Source organism: Agelaius tricolor, unplaced genomic scaffold (genome assembly GCF_023055355.1).
Source record: "Agelaius tricolor isolate 1412-34295 unplaced genomic scaffold, bAgeTri1.0.p SCAF_32, whole genome shotgun sequence".
Classification (NCBI taxonomy): Eukaryota; Metazoa; Chordata; class Aves; order Passeriformes; family Icteridae; genus Agelaius; species Agelaius tricolor.
The window spans coordinates 6,109,016-6,123,083 of NW_027269292.1; the positions used below are offsets into that span (position 1 = coordinate 6,109,016).

A 14,068-nucleotide genomic window follows, 5' to 3' on the forward strand; every position below is an offset into this window, starting at 1 on the left:
AGCCTGTTTTGAAGGAAGTTATGCCTCATAAGGCAGCAGTTAATAAAACTGGGTTAATAATTCCCGAAGAGAGCCTTGGCCCATGATCCAGGCTGCTGCAGGGAATTGTGACAGCCCTCTCTCTCTGTTGGAGAGGGACAGTCCATGGGCCTGGCAGCAAGCAAAGTGTGTCCTCTAGGAAAACCCCTGGCTTTGATGAGAAACTTGCTTTTAGGCAGTTCCCAGTCTTGATTAACCACCTGTCCCAGGTTTTGGGGTGCCCCTGGAGTGACCTCACGCTCCCACTTGGCTGCTCCCACGGGAGGTCACTGTCTGTCCCCTCTGTGAGGAGCAGGTGTGAAATGTTGGGAGTCCAACCCTGCTCCCCTCTCCAGGTGGGCTTCTTTGGCTATGTGAGTTACACCGAGGCCATTGCTGGGAATGTGCTGATGAACTTCCCTTCCAACGTGGTGACGGAGATGATCCGAGTGGGATTCATGATGTCCGTGGCAGTGGGGTTCCCCATGATGATCCTGCCCTGCAGACAGGCTCTGAACACCCTGCTCTTTGAGCAGCAGGTAAGATCCCAGGGCTGCCTCAGTGTGAAGCTTGACTCCTGAAGGGTTTTTGTGACTCTTTGGTCTCTGGGCCCCAAATGGGCCTTGGCTCCCTGGGACTCTGGTGATAATGGCATGTGGCAGGTATCCTGAGGGACAAAACCTCAACTCCCAAAAAATCTTCAGTGCCCAGGGTGTGGTGACAGTGCAGCAGGGGCCTGTGGCCACCTCTAAATCCTGCTCTGCTCAGTGGTTAATCCCTGGACTTGGAGGTTTGTGTCCCCTCTGCAGAGGAATTCCATGGGCCAAAGGAGTGGAGTTCCCAGTGTAAAGCTCATGTCCCGTGGCTGCTGCTCCCTGCTCTGCTGGCGATTCCAGCTCTGGCACAGACACGTTACACAGCTCAGAGCTGAGGTGGTTTCTTCCCCTCAGAAAAAGGGAGAAATGTGCTTTTGGAAGCAGCAGAGCCTCCTCATTTCCTGCTGCTCCAGCTGCTGTCCTTTTGCTGGCCAACTCATTGAGCTCAAGCTCCCGTTCCCGGCCTCGGAGCCCAGCCCAGCCCCATTTCTTCTTGTTTCCTTGTGTGCCTGCTGATTCCTGCTGCATTATTCTCACCCAGCATCTTTGTCAGCAGCCCTGGAGCAGCCCTTTCCTCTGCGGGTTCGGATGTCCCCTTCCTCCAGCGCCTCCCGGGCTGCGGTGCCGGGGGCGGGCGGTGGGATGTGGGATCCAGCCCTCTCCCACACGTTCCACCTTTCCCAGGGCCAGCTCCTCAGCCAGCCTTTGTGACTGAGGCTGGTCTGTCTGCTGGAGACTGTGAGTCCCTTGTGGCAGTGGCGTGTTCTCCTCTGTGCATTGTGCGCACAGAGCGCGCCGATGGGATTCAGCAAATAACACTGAGAGATTGTGGGAATGTTCTGAGGCCTTTGTGTATCCGCATAAATAGAAACCTCTTAGGCAGGAAATAAAACTTGAGCAATTTATAGCCCTAAATCCTGCCACTTCTGCCTGTGAGAAGCCCCCGGCTCTTTTCTCACATTGGGAGGGCCTGAGGATGGGGGCAGGCTCAGTGAGAGCCAGCGGGTGCAGAGGAGGAAGCGCTGGAAACACTTGGGAACACTTTGGATCTCGCCTGGGCTCAGCTCGTGGCTGGCTGGGCTCTGAAGGTGTCGCTTTGCCTTCCTCCCCCATCTGTGCAGCAGCAGAGCTGGGACCTGCTGGGTCTGCAGAGCACACTGGGGCCTCTGCCTTCCACACCCCCCATTCGGGAGGTGGGATGGGATGGGAAGCAGAGGGCCTCTGGAATTCCTCCAGCAGCACCCATCCTCCCCTGTGCTCTCCCTGGGGTGTCTCCCAGTCAGAGGAGCTGCTCCTGTGGTGGAAAGCAGTGGGGATGGCTCTGCTCCCAGAGCTGTTGGGGAATACCTCTCCCTAGCACAGCCAGAGCTCTTCCTCTGCAGCTTCTCCCTCCTGCTGCACCCCTGAGCTCCTGCCTCTGGCCTTGGGCTGTTCTTTGAGTCCCTGCTGAGGGGGGATCACAGCTGGGATGGGCTGGAGCTGCAGGGAGCATTGCTGAGGGAATTGTTGGGGGGCTGAGGGAATTGCTGAGGGTCTGGGGACTGCAATCCCAGAGCTGACTCTCCCCCTGCACCCTTGCCCTCCCAGCAGAAGGACGGCACCTTCGCTGCCGGGGGCTACATGCCCCCGCTGCGCTTCAAAGCCCTGACGCTGGCTGTTGTGTTTGGAACCATGGTCGGAGGCATCATGATCCCCAATGGTGAGTGAGGAGCTGGGAACAAGGGCTGGCTGCTTTCTCTGGGCTCTGTTATTTGTTTTCCTGGCTGGGGTGACCAGACTCACACCCCATCCTGCCCGGGGGTTCTGGCAGCTGTCCCGTGCTGCTGCTCTGGCACTCCTGGAAAGGACCTTTGCTGACTTTTCCTCTTTTTCTCCAGTGGAAACAGTCCTGGGCCTGACAGGTGCAACCATGGGAAGCCTCATTTGTTTCATCTGCCCAGCTCTTATTTACAAGAAGATCCACAAGAATGCGCTTTGTTCACAGGTCAGTGCTGATGCTGCTTGACATCCCCCTAAGCCCTCTGCAGAGCCTGGGAACGTGCTTCATTTGGCTGCAGCACAGAAACTGCTCAGCACCTCCTCCAGCCTCCCCCTCCAGTCTGCCCAGTACAGGTGGGAGCTGTTCTGGGTGGGTGTCCACCACTTTGGGATGCACAGACAGTGGCAGAGGTGATGGCCCAAGCTGGAACACCAGCTCTTTTTGTCCCTCCAGCATCAAGTGAAACAATAATTTTGTGCATAAAATGCTGCTTCCAGTCCTCCTCTGGGTGGGATTCAGGTTTTGGATCCTCAGAACAGGAAATCCAGGCAGCCTGTAAAACCTTAAAGCCTCACATCCCGACCTGCCCGGGCTGGGTAAAACAAACAGGGCTCCACAATGTGGTTTGTGCTGCCGACCCTCAGCTTTCTGCTTTCAACCAAAATAATAGTAAAAAGGAACACACACATAGAGGTGTTGCTTCAGGAATTGATTTTCTGAGGGATTGGGGTCGTTCAGAGGCTGTTAGAAGTTTAACTTTTCCTTTTGCTCCAGTTTGAATTGGCCTCCTCAGGGACTGAAACAAAGTGGCTCTTTGCTGGGCTTGATCTCTCTGCTCCTGCAAATACCGTGGGCTGAAATTAACAGGTTTTGGGTTTTGTCCCTAACACTAATTTAATCCACTGCCTTTTTCACAGGTCTCTGTCCCAACATTCCCAGTCAGGACAGTGCTGGGTTGGGAATAAGGTTTTGGGCACAGTGTGGAGTCAGCAGGGGAGAGCAGCACGTTTTTGTGGGGCCCACAGAACTGGTGGCTTGTTCTCTGCTTAATGACTTGTGGCTTTGCAAACCTACGTGAATTTTTTAAGCAGGGTGTGTTTTTTTTCTTCCCTGTGCTTTCCCTGACACAAGGAAGTAGTCCAACTTTCCAGCTTTCACTCTGAATTCTGACACTTAGCTCCGAACTTCTTTGAGTGAAACCCCGAGCAGGAGTCTGAATGCCAGCCTGGGTTTTTCAGGGAAACAAAGAGCACTTTCAAGAATTGCTTTCTATTCCGGCTGAGCCAGAGTGTTTCCCTGCAGTGCCTCGGGGCTGCACTCAGGACAGGCTGAGCTCTAAGCCCGGCTGCTCGGGGTGGGACACTGGGGCCCTCACAATGCCTGACCCCAAACCCGGTCACGAGGCTCAGGGAGATGTTTGTCCTGCAGAAATCCCCACAAAGGAGGAAGGGCTTATCTAAAGCATCAGGCCCCGGGTTACTTCTCGAGGGGCTGGCAGCAAGCTGTCCAGCCTTCCCTGAGTGATCCATTGCCTGTCAGGTTTGCATTCCTGCTTGGAGCGAGAACACACCTGCCCGCCCTGCTCAGCACCTCCCCGCCTCCACAGCCCAGCTCCGAGCCCACCCTCTCCTCCCTCCAGGTCTTTGCAAAGGCTCATTTATTCTTTCCCTGGAGCTCTGTCTTTGGTCTCCTCCTTCATTCCTGCACTCCTTTGATCAGGTGCTCCACTCCATCAAAGTCAGCTCCTGAGGAAGGTGGCGGCTGGGGGGAGAATGCCAGCCCTGGGCTCAGCTGTCCTTCCCTTCCTGTCCCTGTCCAAACAGGGTACAGGGACATTCCCCCTCCTTCCCTGCATCAGCTTTAGCTCCTTCAGAGCAGCAAACCTCAGCGCCAGCTTTTACACTTCTCTGGGTTATCTTGGCTCTTGTGCTGCTGAGGACTGGCTGCTTTTATCAGGCCACTTCTGGTACCCAGCAGCGTCCAGTGTGGGGCAGGTGGTGACGTGAAAGGCCAGGTTTTTACAGGAGAGGTGCAAACTGAGCCTACGAAACACTAAAAGCAATGAAGAGGATTTCAGATGGGGGAGGGAAATGGGCAGATGTTTGCTGGCCAGCAAAAGGCTTCTGCTGAGGAACTGGGAAGGATTGGAGCTGCTGCTCAGCTGGGCTGGGCTGGGAGTGCCCTGGTTGGAAGGGTTAGGTTGGAAAGGCAGGTCCCAGAGCAGTTAAAAAGCCCAGAGTCAGGCACACAGTGCTGAGAGTGAAGCAGGGAGAGTGTTCCCTTTCTTGTGGTTTAGCATCTGTTGCTGTAAGGGTCCGCGTCCCGCTGCTCCCAGGGAGCCCCGGTTTGGCAGAGCTGCCGAGGGCCGTGTGGGGGTCTGTGAGCAGAGTGTGGAGCTGCCAGCAGGAAGGTGTTGCCTTCCCAGTGTTGACACAAGCCTGTCCGAGAGGCCCCTCCTAGGGAGGCCGGAGTTGCTCTTGTCCCAGTTGGGGAAGAGGAGCTGCCGGAGGTCAGGAAGTGACCCCTGGGCTCGCTCCTGTGCGGGTGGAAAAGAGATTCCCTCTGCCCTTCCCTGGCAGCGCAGGGGCCAGCACATCTTCCCCAGCAGCACATCCAGGAGTACAGCCCCCCCAAAACACAGCATCTCTGAAGAGGGGGCTGGCAGTGACCGGGGCTCTGCATTCCTTCGCCATGACTCCGTCCCTCGGAGCGCTCGCTGGTGTCCGGGAGGAGGACGGGGATGGCGTCACGCCACACAAATGCAGCGTGTTTGCTTCCCGTGGCTGCAGGACAGGGCTGAGCTAATGGCTCTGCTCTGCAGAGCTGGATCATTTCTGGGAGGAAGGAGGGCCAGGGGAGCACAACCGGCCGAGGAAGCGGCCGCGTGAACTTCCTCTGCTGGATTCCCGTCCGTGCTCTGAGCGTGGCTCCCAGGAGTTGGCCCTGGCCCTGCTGAGCTGCCCCAGGGCTTCCCACAGCCTCTCCTCGTGTCTGTGCTGAGAGGGGCTTCTGCAGAAAAGGCTCTGCTCTCCGTGGGATCGCTGGCTCAGGGGGGATCATTCCCCTAGGACCAGAGCTTGGCTCAGACGTGCAGTGCTGAGCCTCCCCTCGCTGCAGGATCTCTCTGGATGCTCTGGGGATTGGTGGCTCCTCTGCCTGGATTGGTTCCTTGAGCGCTTGAGTCCTTGCAGCCCTCAGTCCCGTTCCTTCAGTTGCCCTGGTGGTCCCCTGAGCACAAACCGCCTGCTTTTCCATGGCATAAGCATCTCCATGGAATTAAGCCAAATCGTGGCCCTCTTTATTCTGGTCTTCAGCTGGCGAGGGGGTAGGTGAGGAGGGGGGAGTTGGGTGAGGGCAGCTCAGGGACAGCCCAGCCTGTCTCTGACTGCCACGTGTGCCCGTACCCACTGCTCCGGGAGCTCGCAGCTGAACTCCAAATGTGCAACAATCAAAGGGGTTTCAATCCGAGGCATTTGAGCCCCTGGTTCCCCACTAAGATAAGAAACAACAAAAATCCTTTTAAAGCATTTAATGTTTTCAGCCGTTTCCTACAGCTCCCTCCTCTCCCACGTTGCTCCTGGTTCCTGTGGCACCAGAATAGATCCTCTTTGTGGAAACGCTCTTCCTCTGCGCTGTTGTTTCTGGAAGGTGCCAGAACAACCTCCCAGGCACAAAATGCATTTGTGCCGGGGCTGTGGATTGTGGGAGGGGAGGAAGTGGAGCAGCTCAGCCCAGGGCAGCAGTGCAGGACCTGCTGACTCGGCGTTTGCCCGGGGCCGGGGGGGTGGATGGCAGGATATCTGCTCTTTGTGCACCCCAGCAAGGCAGGCAGCACATTCTGCTCCTGTTTCCTCTGCAGCAGCTCTAAGGTCTGGCCTCTGCTCCCTGGCCACGCTGCCCCTGATCCAGAGCTGCTCCGCGTCCCGCCAGCCTTTTCCTTCCGAAGGCGTCGGGCTGTCTGCGGGGCGTGCTGGGAACGGGCCCTCCGGGGTCCCCTGAGCCCAGCTCTGAGCACGCTGCTCCCTCTTGCTGGGTGACCTCCCTCAGTGGGTGAGGAAAGCATCGGCCCCTCCTCCCCTTCTGGAAGTGCCAATGTTTTAATTCCTCCTTCCAATTTCACCTTTCCCCTTGATTTGCAGTTTTCTGGCAGCTTCCAATGGTGAAGTGCTCCCTGTGGCCGTTCTTGGTTTTCCCCACACTGAGAAGCTTCTTTTTCTTTTGTTTTTTGTGAATTGGGATGTGAATCTGCACAGTGAGGATTGGGAGTCATGGAATCATGCAATGGTTTGGGCTGGGAGGGGCCTTAAAGCTCATCCAGTTCCACCTCCTGCCATGGGCAGGGACACCTTCCACTAGACCAGGTTGTCCAAGTGCCATCCAACACTTCCTATGACTCATGTGGAATTAGATCCTTTTAGATCAATTTGTCATCACATAACAAGCTGTAAAAATTCCTTTGCTGCTCATCACTTTCTCCTTTTTGAGGTAGAGAAATTCCAAGAGCCCTTCCCTCCATGGGATCCCGATTCCACCCTTCTATTTTTACTCTGTTTGATCCTCGCTTTCTGGGAATCAGGGAGTCATTTCTCAGCAGCTTCTTGAGCCCTAGGACCAGGATCTGTGTGTGGACATGTTACCCTTGCTTTCAAAACCAAGGATTTTTAAGCAGCTCTCTGGAATGGTTTGGGGCTGTAACCAGGCCAGGCTCCTCTGTGCTCAGCCAGACCTGATTTCATGGAGTTCTCATGCTGGGAATACCAGGAAATGAGTCTTTGCAGTAGGACTTGTCTGCTACATGCATTTTCCTATCCCTGGGTCCTGCCCACTCACTTCACTCACTTTTGAGCCCTTCCAAAGCTTTTCCAACAGCTTCCAGCCTCTGAAACAGCTTCCATTCCCATGGCCCTACACCCAGAAATGAACCTCAGCCAGGAGCGACTGGTTTTCCTGTTTCTCTCTGACATTTCTCTTCTCTCCCTAACACATGTCCCTGTGCTGAGCTTGGAATTCTGTGCAGGCACCATGGGAATGCTGTGGGGAGCAGTCCCCTTGGATTTCCTGTGCTCACTGTCCCTCTGTCCCTCTGTGCAGATTATCCTGTGGATTGGGCTGGGCATGCTGGTGATCAGCACCTACACCACCCTGTCTGCCACCGAGGACACCCGTGTGAGGACAGAAGCAGTGGGCTTGGAGCACCTGGACAGAGAGGAGAGCAGAATTGACCAGGATTCGGTCAAACTTCCAGGTATGTGCTTGCTGGAGTTGGGTTTCCCAGCCCTGTTCCCAGGTCACCTCTTAAAAAGAAGGAGAAATCTGTTGGTTTTTTTTCAAGTGTGGTGATAGCAGGGTAATTTCCAGGCAGCTCTGTGCATCTTCCCAGCTTCCTGGGGCCTTTTCCCAGGAAAAGCTGCACTTTTGTCTGCTGGAAAATCTGCTGTGACCTCCAGTGGTCCACTGTGGGAGTTGTTCTTTTGGGAAGGGAAGGGTGTGGTACAGGCTTGGGATCCCCTGGAGGGACAGAGCAGTGATCCCAGTTTGGGATGAGCAGAGTACCCACCTGGCCCACGGGACTGTTCTCCCCCCATGCCAGCCCAAGGACCATCCGTCCATCACCCTCGAAGGAAGGGAAATTTATGGGAACTGCCTCTTTTTTTGGTGCCGAGGGTATAAATTTGGCCTCGGCTCCCTCTCTGACAAAGCCTGTGATTATGCCTCAGCTTTGTTTACCGGTTCTTGTTATTTATTATTTGTTTGCTGGGGCTGCTGATGGAATTACGGCCGCTCCTCCCTTTCCCAGCTGCTCCGGAGCGAGGCCGTGGCGCGCAGGTGCCGCCTGACCCCGTGCTGCCCCTCGGCCCCGCCGTGTCCTGTTCCTTCGCTGCACTTTTGTTTCCTTCTGCTCCTGTGGGGTTTTTTTTTTTTTTTTTTGTTCTTTGGAGGCCTTGAAATATCCTCGCAGAGATTGAGAGCGGAAGGGAGAAAGGGGCTGGCTCTTGTGGAGATTATCCTCCCTCCTGGTTCTTGGCTGGGTTCCTGCCCGGCAGCTTGGAGCGTCTCCCACACCGGTGCTGCTGCCGATAACATTCACTCTGGGGTTGCTCCGTGGTGGAGTTTACTTGTGGTTTACTCGTGGCTTACTCAAGGCCGTGTGTGCCTTCCCGGGCACGCGGATGCCGGCGAACTCCAAGCTAAAGACGCTCCCAATCCCTTAATGGAGCCCTCAGCAGGGCCTGGAGGAGGGATGCGATTGAATTCTTCCGTCTTGGTTAATTTTGGAGCAGTAATGGCCAAAGAACAGCTGCTCCTTTCAGGAGGAATCGCTAATGACACGTGTTCTGACTGGGAAAATAAAAAATCCCATAAAACACGGTGTCTGCAGGAGTTTGCTGAATCTTCTCCCCTTCTTGGCGTGAGCTGGGGCGGTGGAGCGGGATGCCAGGCTCTGATCACCCGAGCGATCCCGGGGCCCGCCGGCAGCAGCTCTGAGTGCTGCTGGATTAAATAATCCCACCCGGGAGGAAGGCGGGTTTAGTGCTCCCGGCTCATAAACTTCCCAGGGAGGAGCCCTGCAGTTCCAAGGGAAAGCTCAGCTGTCCCCTGAGGTCCCTTTGCCAATGGGGGCTCCCTCCCCGGGGAGGAGGAAGAGGAGGGGGACAAGGACCTGCGGGGTGGACGTGGGGCTGCCCCGGGAGAGCCAGCGCTGCGATCCCTTGGATCTGTGCCTCCCTGTGCCTCTGCAGGATGTCGGCTTGACTAGCAATGAGAGGCGTTAAATGGTGCCCTTCATCCCCCGCCATGGCTCCCCCTCGTCCTCACCCGCCTTGTTTTGCAGAGCAGGAGCTGCCTCCTGGAACGCGCTGCAGCAGCTGCATCCTGTCCTTGCAGGGCCGCAGGATGCGGGCTGGGCCACCCCCGGCACCTGGGTGCCCTCCGGATGGGCCGAATTCCGCACCCGGGGCTGAGCAGGATCCCACAGCTTCACCCTGGGCACCCCTGCTGGCTGCTCAGCCCCTTCCCCAGGGCACAGGGTGCTGCTCCCAGCCCTTTTCCTGGGTGGAGGGTTCTTCCAGACCCCTCCTTCCAGGTACAAGGTGCGTCTGTGCCTCTGGGTCAGAGGGTGCTCAGCCCCTTCCCTGGGCACAGGCTTGCTCCGTGCCCTTTCCCGTGCTGCCCCATCCAAGGCAAACCGCAGGGCCTTTCCCCAGCGCTGCCTTCCCCGTCTGCCTCCCGCCTGTCAGCGTGTGAGAGGAGTTTTATTGGCCTCTTTGATGTTGTGGAGCCCAGAACTGGAGAGACTTTCATTAAAGCCCTGCCCCGTGGGCCCGGGGATTATGAATATTAGAACATTGGCCTTTTATGTGAACACGTATTGACCAGCGGCCTCGGAATCGTGTTTTTCCTAACGACACCCAAGTGCCCATTACAGCCCCAGCCTGTGGTGCTGGAGGTTTTACTGTCAGCAGCTCTTCGGGAAAGGGATAAAACCCCTTCCAGCCCCGTCCTGCCGCGGCTGCGCCTCTGTTAAAAGGTTGCTAAGCTGCCTCTGAAAGCTCAGGAAGGCAATTATCCATTAAAAAAAAAAAAAAAAAAAAGCTAATTAGGCAATTTCTCTCCGTATTTAAAGCACCCTCGAGGGTCTCGGGGGGGATTAAGATTTTGTAATATTTTTCAGCTCCTTACTTGATCGTTGCTGCTTCATCTTCTCCCTGCTGTTGTGCAATGTTGGGTAACAAAGCCCTGATTCAGGCTCCTTGTGCAAGAGCCCTTTCCCCCGTGTGCTGGGCACCCTGCTCCGGCCATCCCGCTGTCCTGGGGCATGGGGTGGGCTCTGTTATTTGAACTGGGGCAAAATCTGGGGTTGTGTTGTGCATCCCTGCACCCTCCATCCCTGTGCTTTGCCCCCCAGCCGCAAGCTGCCCGCGGCAGGCCGGGTCCCTGCCGGCATTCCCCGCCGGAGCAGCCCCGGAGATGTGTGGAACGTGGCTCCTGCATCCTGCAGGAACAGCTTGGCTCCGCCGCGGCTCTCCCTGGTGCTTTGTGCGAGCGAGCTTTTAATAGTGCCTGTGACACAGAAAAGGAACCAGCAGCCTCTGGTAATTTGGGTTGGTTTTTACTGCTGGTGCGTCAGGAGACAACTGTGAACTAATTTCAGGGATGCCATTCCATAACCTTGTGAAATCTGGACCCGTTTCGGGGGGAGGGAGGGCTCCTGGAGGCGCAGCTGGGCCGGGGGCTCCCCAGGGAGGGCCTGGCCCTGCCCTGCTCCTGGTGCTCGGCACATCCCAGGGCAGAGTTTGCCCCCAGCCCTCTGCCCTGCTTGTTGGGCTCCGTTTTCCTTGGCACAGGCTCCTGGATCTTGCTCCATATCATGCAATGAAGGAATTTCAGCAGATCTGGAGCTGCACTGGCACAAGCAGGTCCTGGACCCCATGTCCCTGGTCAGCCCTGGGGTGACACCCTGGAGAGGGAGGTGTGTCCCGGAGCTCCTTGTGCTGTCCTTAAGGCTCCCCCTGGACTGGGGGCGAGCACAGCAGGGCCCATCCCTCTGCCTCTGCCCAGGGCAGGGGCTGTGGAAGCACATTTCAGCTTTGAGAGGCTGGAAAAACGTGTGAGGAGGGATTTAGTGCCTGCCTGGGACCATTGCAACGATCCGAACCAGGAGCAGGGGGAGAAGGGAAGCTTTTAGGTTGCTAATCATGAAATTTTATGGCAGCCTGGAGAGGCTGTTGCCAAACCACAACACACCCAGGCACGCACACACACAAATCAGCTGCAGGACGCCCCGGCTTCCCCTCGTGTGAGCAGAGATGCCGGAGAGCCGGGGGTCAGAGCGAAGCCTCTCGGTGCTGCCTCACACCCCAGCCTCTCCTTGGAAGCCAAAAAGCTTTTACAGCCTCTCAGGCCTTGCCTGTAATGTCCAAGGCCGCTCATAAAACACGACGAGGCACAGCGTTACTGGAAGATGCTTCAAAGGGACCTGGAGGGCAAGAAGAGAGGCAGAGCCCCAGCAAAACTCTTCCCTGCAAAGCAGCCGGAGCCCCGGATGGATTTCCAGGCAGCCTGAGAGGTTGTTAATTCACGCCCTGATGATGAACTTAATTTTGTCTCCCGCTGAGCAAATGATGGCTTCGAGGCAGCTTGGCCTTATTGCGGCGTGGAGACTTTTGGGTTTGTGTTTTGTTTGTGTTTTGGGCTTTTCCTGCATTGTTTGCAGAGCGGGGAACGTGCCTCTGCCTGATTTATGATGGAAGCTGCCAGGGACACTCCCGGAGCAGAGCGGGGCCTCCCCCGGCCCCTCGGGCTGCCCTAGGCCCGCGGGGGTTCACCTGCTGCTCTGGGCAGGGGAACTGCTGCATTTAACTCCTCTGCTTCCTGATGGCAAGGAAAGCTTCCCCTGTCTTCCTTCTTATTTCCTCCTCTCTTATTTCCCCCTGTCTTCCTTCTTATTTCCTCCTCGCTTATTTCCCCCTCCTTTCTTCTTATTTCCCCCTCTTTCCTTTTTATTTCCTTCTCTCCCTTTTTATTTCCTCCTCTCTTCCTTTTTATTTCCCCCTCCTTCCTTTCTATTTCCTCCTCTCTTCCTTTGTATTTCCCCCTTGTTCCTTTTTATTTCCCCTTGAACATCATCTCACTGCTCGGCTCGTTGCTCCCATCCGCTGTGGGAACAGCCCTGCCTGTGTTGGGGTTCTCTGGATCCTCTCTCTTCTCCGACCGGAGCCATCTCCCGCCTCCATGAACCAATTAACAAGAAACTTTCCTCCAATAGAGTAAATAATTTCTTGCATTGGGGCCAGGATTGAGCTGGGAACATCCGCAGCCGTGCTGAGCTCCCCTCCCCGGCCTCAGCCTCCCGCTTCCCAGGGCCCCTGGCCAGGGCTGGGCACTGGTTCCTGCAGCCCAGTTTTTCCTGAAAAGGAGGAGTGTCCTGCCCTGACTTGCTGAACCCTGGGAAGTCCCTCAATGGAGAGGGGGACCCTTGGGTACTAGACTCGAATTTCTCAGAAAATCCGAGTCCTTTTCCCCTCCCACCATCACTCCCCAAGCGAAGGAACGTGGAAAGCCGGCCAGTCCCGCACACGTCCCTCCTCTGGGTGTGGAGCTCGGGCCGGAGTCCGCGTTTCTGGAGAGGCTCAAGGTCCTGCTGGCACAGATCCCTCTGGGCCAGGAGTTTGTACTTAATTTTTTGTGAATTTTTGTTGTTCCCCCCTCCTCCCCAGCTCAGGCAAGGCCCACGCAGCTGAAGTTGTGGCAATCCCTTCTTTCCCATGAGTTCATCTCGTAATAAATCGCACCAGCCCTGCGGAGGGGGAGGAGAAAATGGAAAGATGTTTATAGAATTAATTCCCCAAAGGAAATCACACGGGGGAGGGCGAAGGGGGAAAGGGTTGGGAATTTTTTTTTTTGTTACAGAAGATAGATTTTTTTTTTAAGAGTTTGTTGGATGGAAAAAAATCTGCAGAACAACTTCACTGCTGGGAAACAATTCTATTTCCTTCTCTGCTGCTCTCCAAAGGAAGAGTTCACTCCCTGTGTGGGTTTTCTGCCATCCTGGGGGTGGAAGGGACCCTTCCCATCCCATGGAATGTGCAAAAGATTCCATGTGCTGGTCATACCAGTGCTGAACACAGTGACTGGATTGACTGGGATGTGTCTTCCAAAAACATTCTGTCTCTGAGGACAAGGTGGGGGGAAACTCCCCCTTCTCCCTCAGGAGTTTCCCCTAATTAATGCCTGTTGTTTAATCCCCCTCCTCAAAACTCTTGCGGGAAAAGGAAACCTCCCCACCCCTCCTCTGAGAGGCATCTGAAGGGCTGTGGGAACACTCGGGCACTAAAATGGGGGAAAAATCGAAATAAAGGAGGTTTTAAGACGTTTCACAGCAAACAGCAGCGGAGGAGTGGGAGCTGGGCTGGAGCCCAGCTCGGGTTCTGGTGTTGGGAGGTTCGGGGCTGGATCGCAGCTCTGCCTCTTCCAGTGCCGCGGGATCCGGGTCTGGATTCCAGCTCGGTCTCTCCCGGAGCCGAGGGTCTGGGGCAGGAGCCGGGGGGATGCTGACATCTGGTGGCACTGCCTCGCAGCAGCAGCCGGCTCCATCCGTGCTCCATTCCCGGTCTATCCCTTATCCATCTGGCTCCATCCATGCTCCATCCCCTCTCCATCCCATCTCCATCCCCGCTCCATCCCCTCTCCACCCCTGTTCCATCCCCTCTCCATCCCCGCTCCATCCCTGCTCCATCCCTGCCACTCTTCCCTTCCAGCAGCTCCATAAAAACCCACAACAGGGAAAACAACCAGGGCACCCCAGAACAAAATCTGCCCCAGCCCCACCGTGCTGAGGCTGGAGGGAAATCAGCAGCTGGGCTGGGTGGGTGAAGGGATTGGGACAGACACAGCAATTCCCAGCTCCCACACCTCATCCCTGTCCCCATCCTGTGTTTGCAGAGCAGAACCCGGTGGTGGAGGAGCCCGAGGATGACCGTGATAAACCCAAAGTGCCTGAGGAGAAGGAGGAGATGGAGCAGCCACAGATCAAGGTGCCCGTGCAGGTGCCCAAGAGGGAGGAGGAGAGAGGAAAGGTGGAAGAGAAAGTGCAGCTGGACCGTCCCGATCAAGGTAAAAGTGATCCTGGGAAGGGGAGCTGGACTGGGAGCTGGGGGTGTGTGTATGTTGTGGGACCCTGACACAGAGATCCTGA

The 14,068-nt window shown here is 56.2% G+C and overlaps 1 protein-coding gene across 4 annotated transcripts in view; it reads left to right on the forward strand.

The window, feature by feature from the left end:
* SLC38A10 (solute carrier family 38 member 10) overlaps positions 1-14,068 on the forward strand; it is a 30,230-nt gene that overhangs the window by 10,934 nt on the left and 5,228 nt on the right. For 3 of the 4 annotated variants that reach the window (XM_071451503.1, XM_071451502.1, XM_071451504.1), the window contains 5 exons: positions 375-557; positions 2,202-2,313; positions 2,492-2,598; positions 7,465-7,618; positions 13,816-13,986. In XM_071451503.1, coding sequence (XP_071307604.1) covers positions 375-557; positions 2,202-2,313; positions 2,492-2,598; positions 7,465-7,618; positions 13,816-13,986 — 727 coding nt within the window. The remainder of the gene's footprint in view (positions 1-374; positions 558-2,201; positions 2,314-2,491; positions 2,599-7,464; positions 7,619-13,815; positions 13,987-14,068) is intronic. The other variant, XM_071451501.1, reaches the window with a different exon arrangement.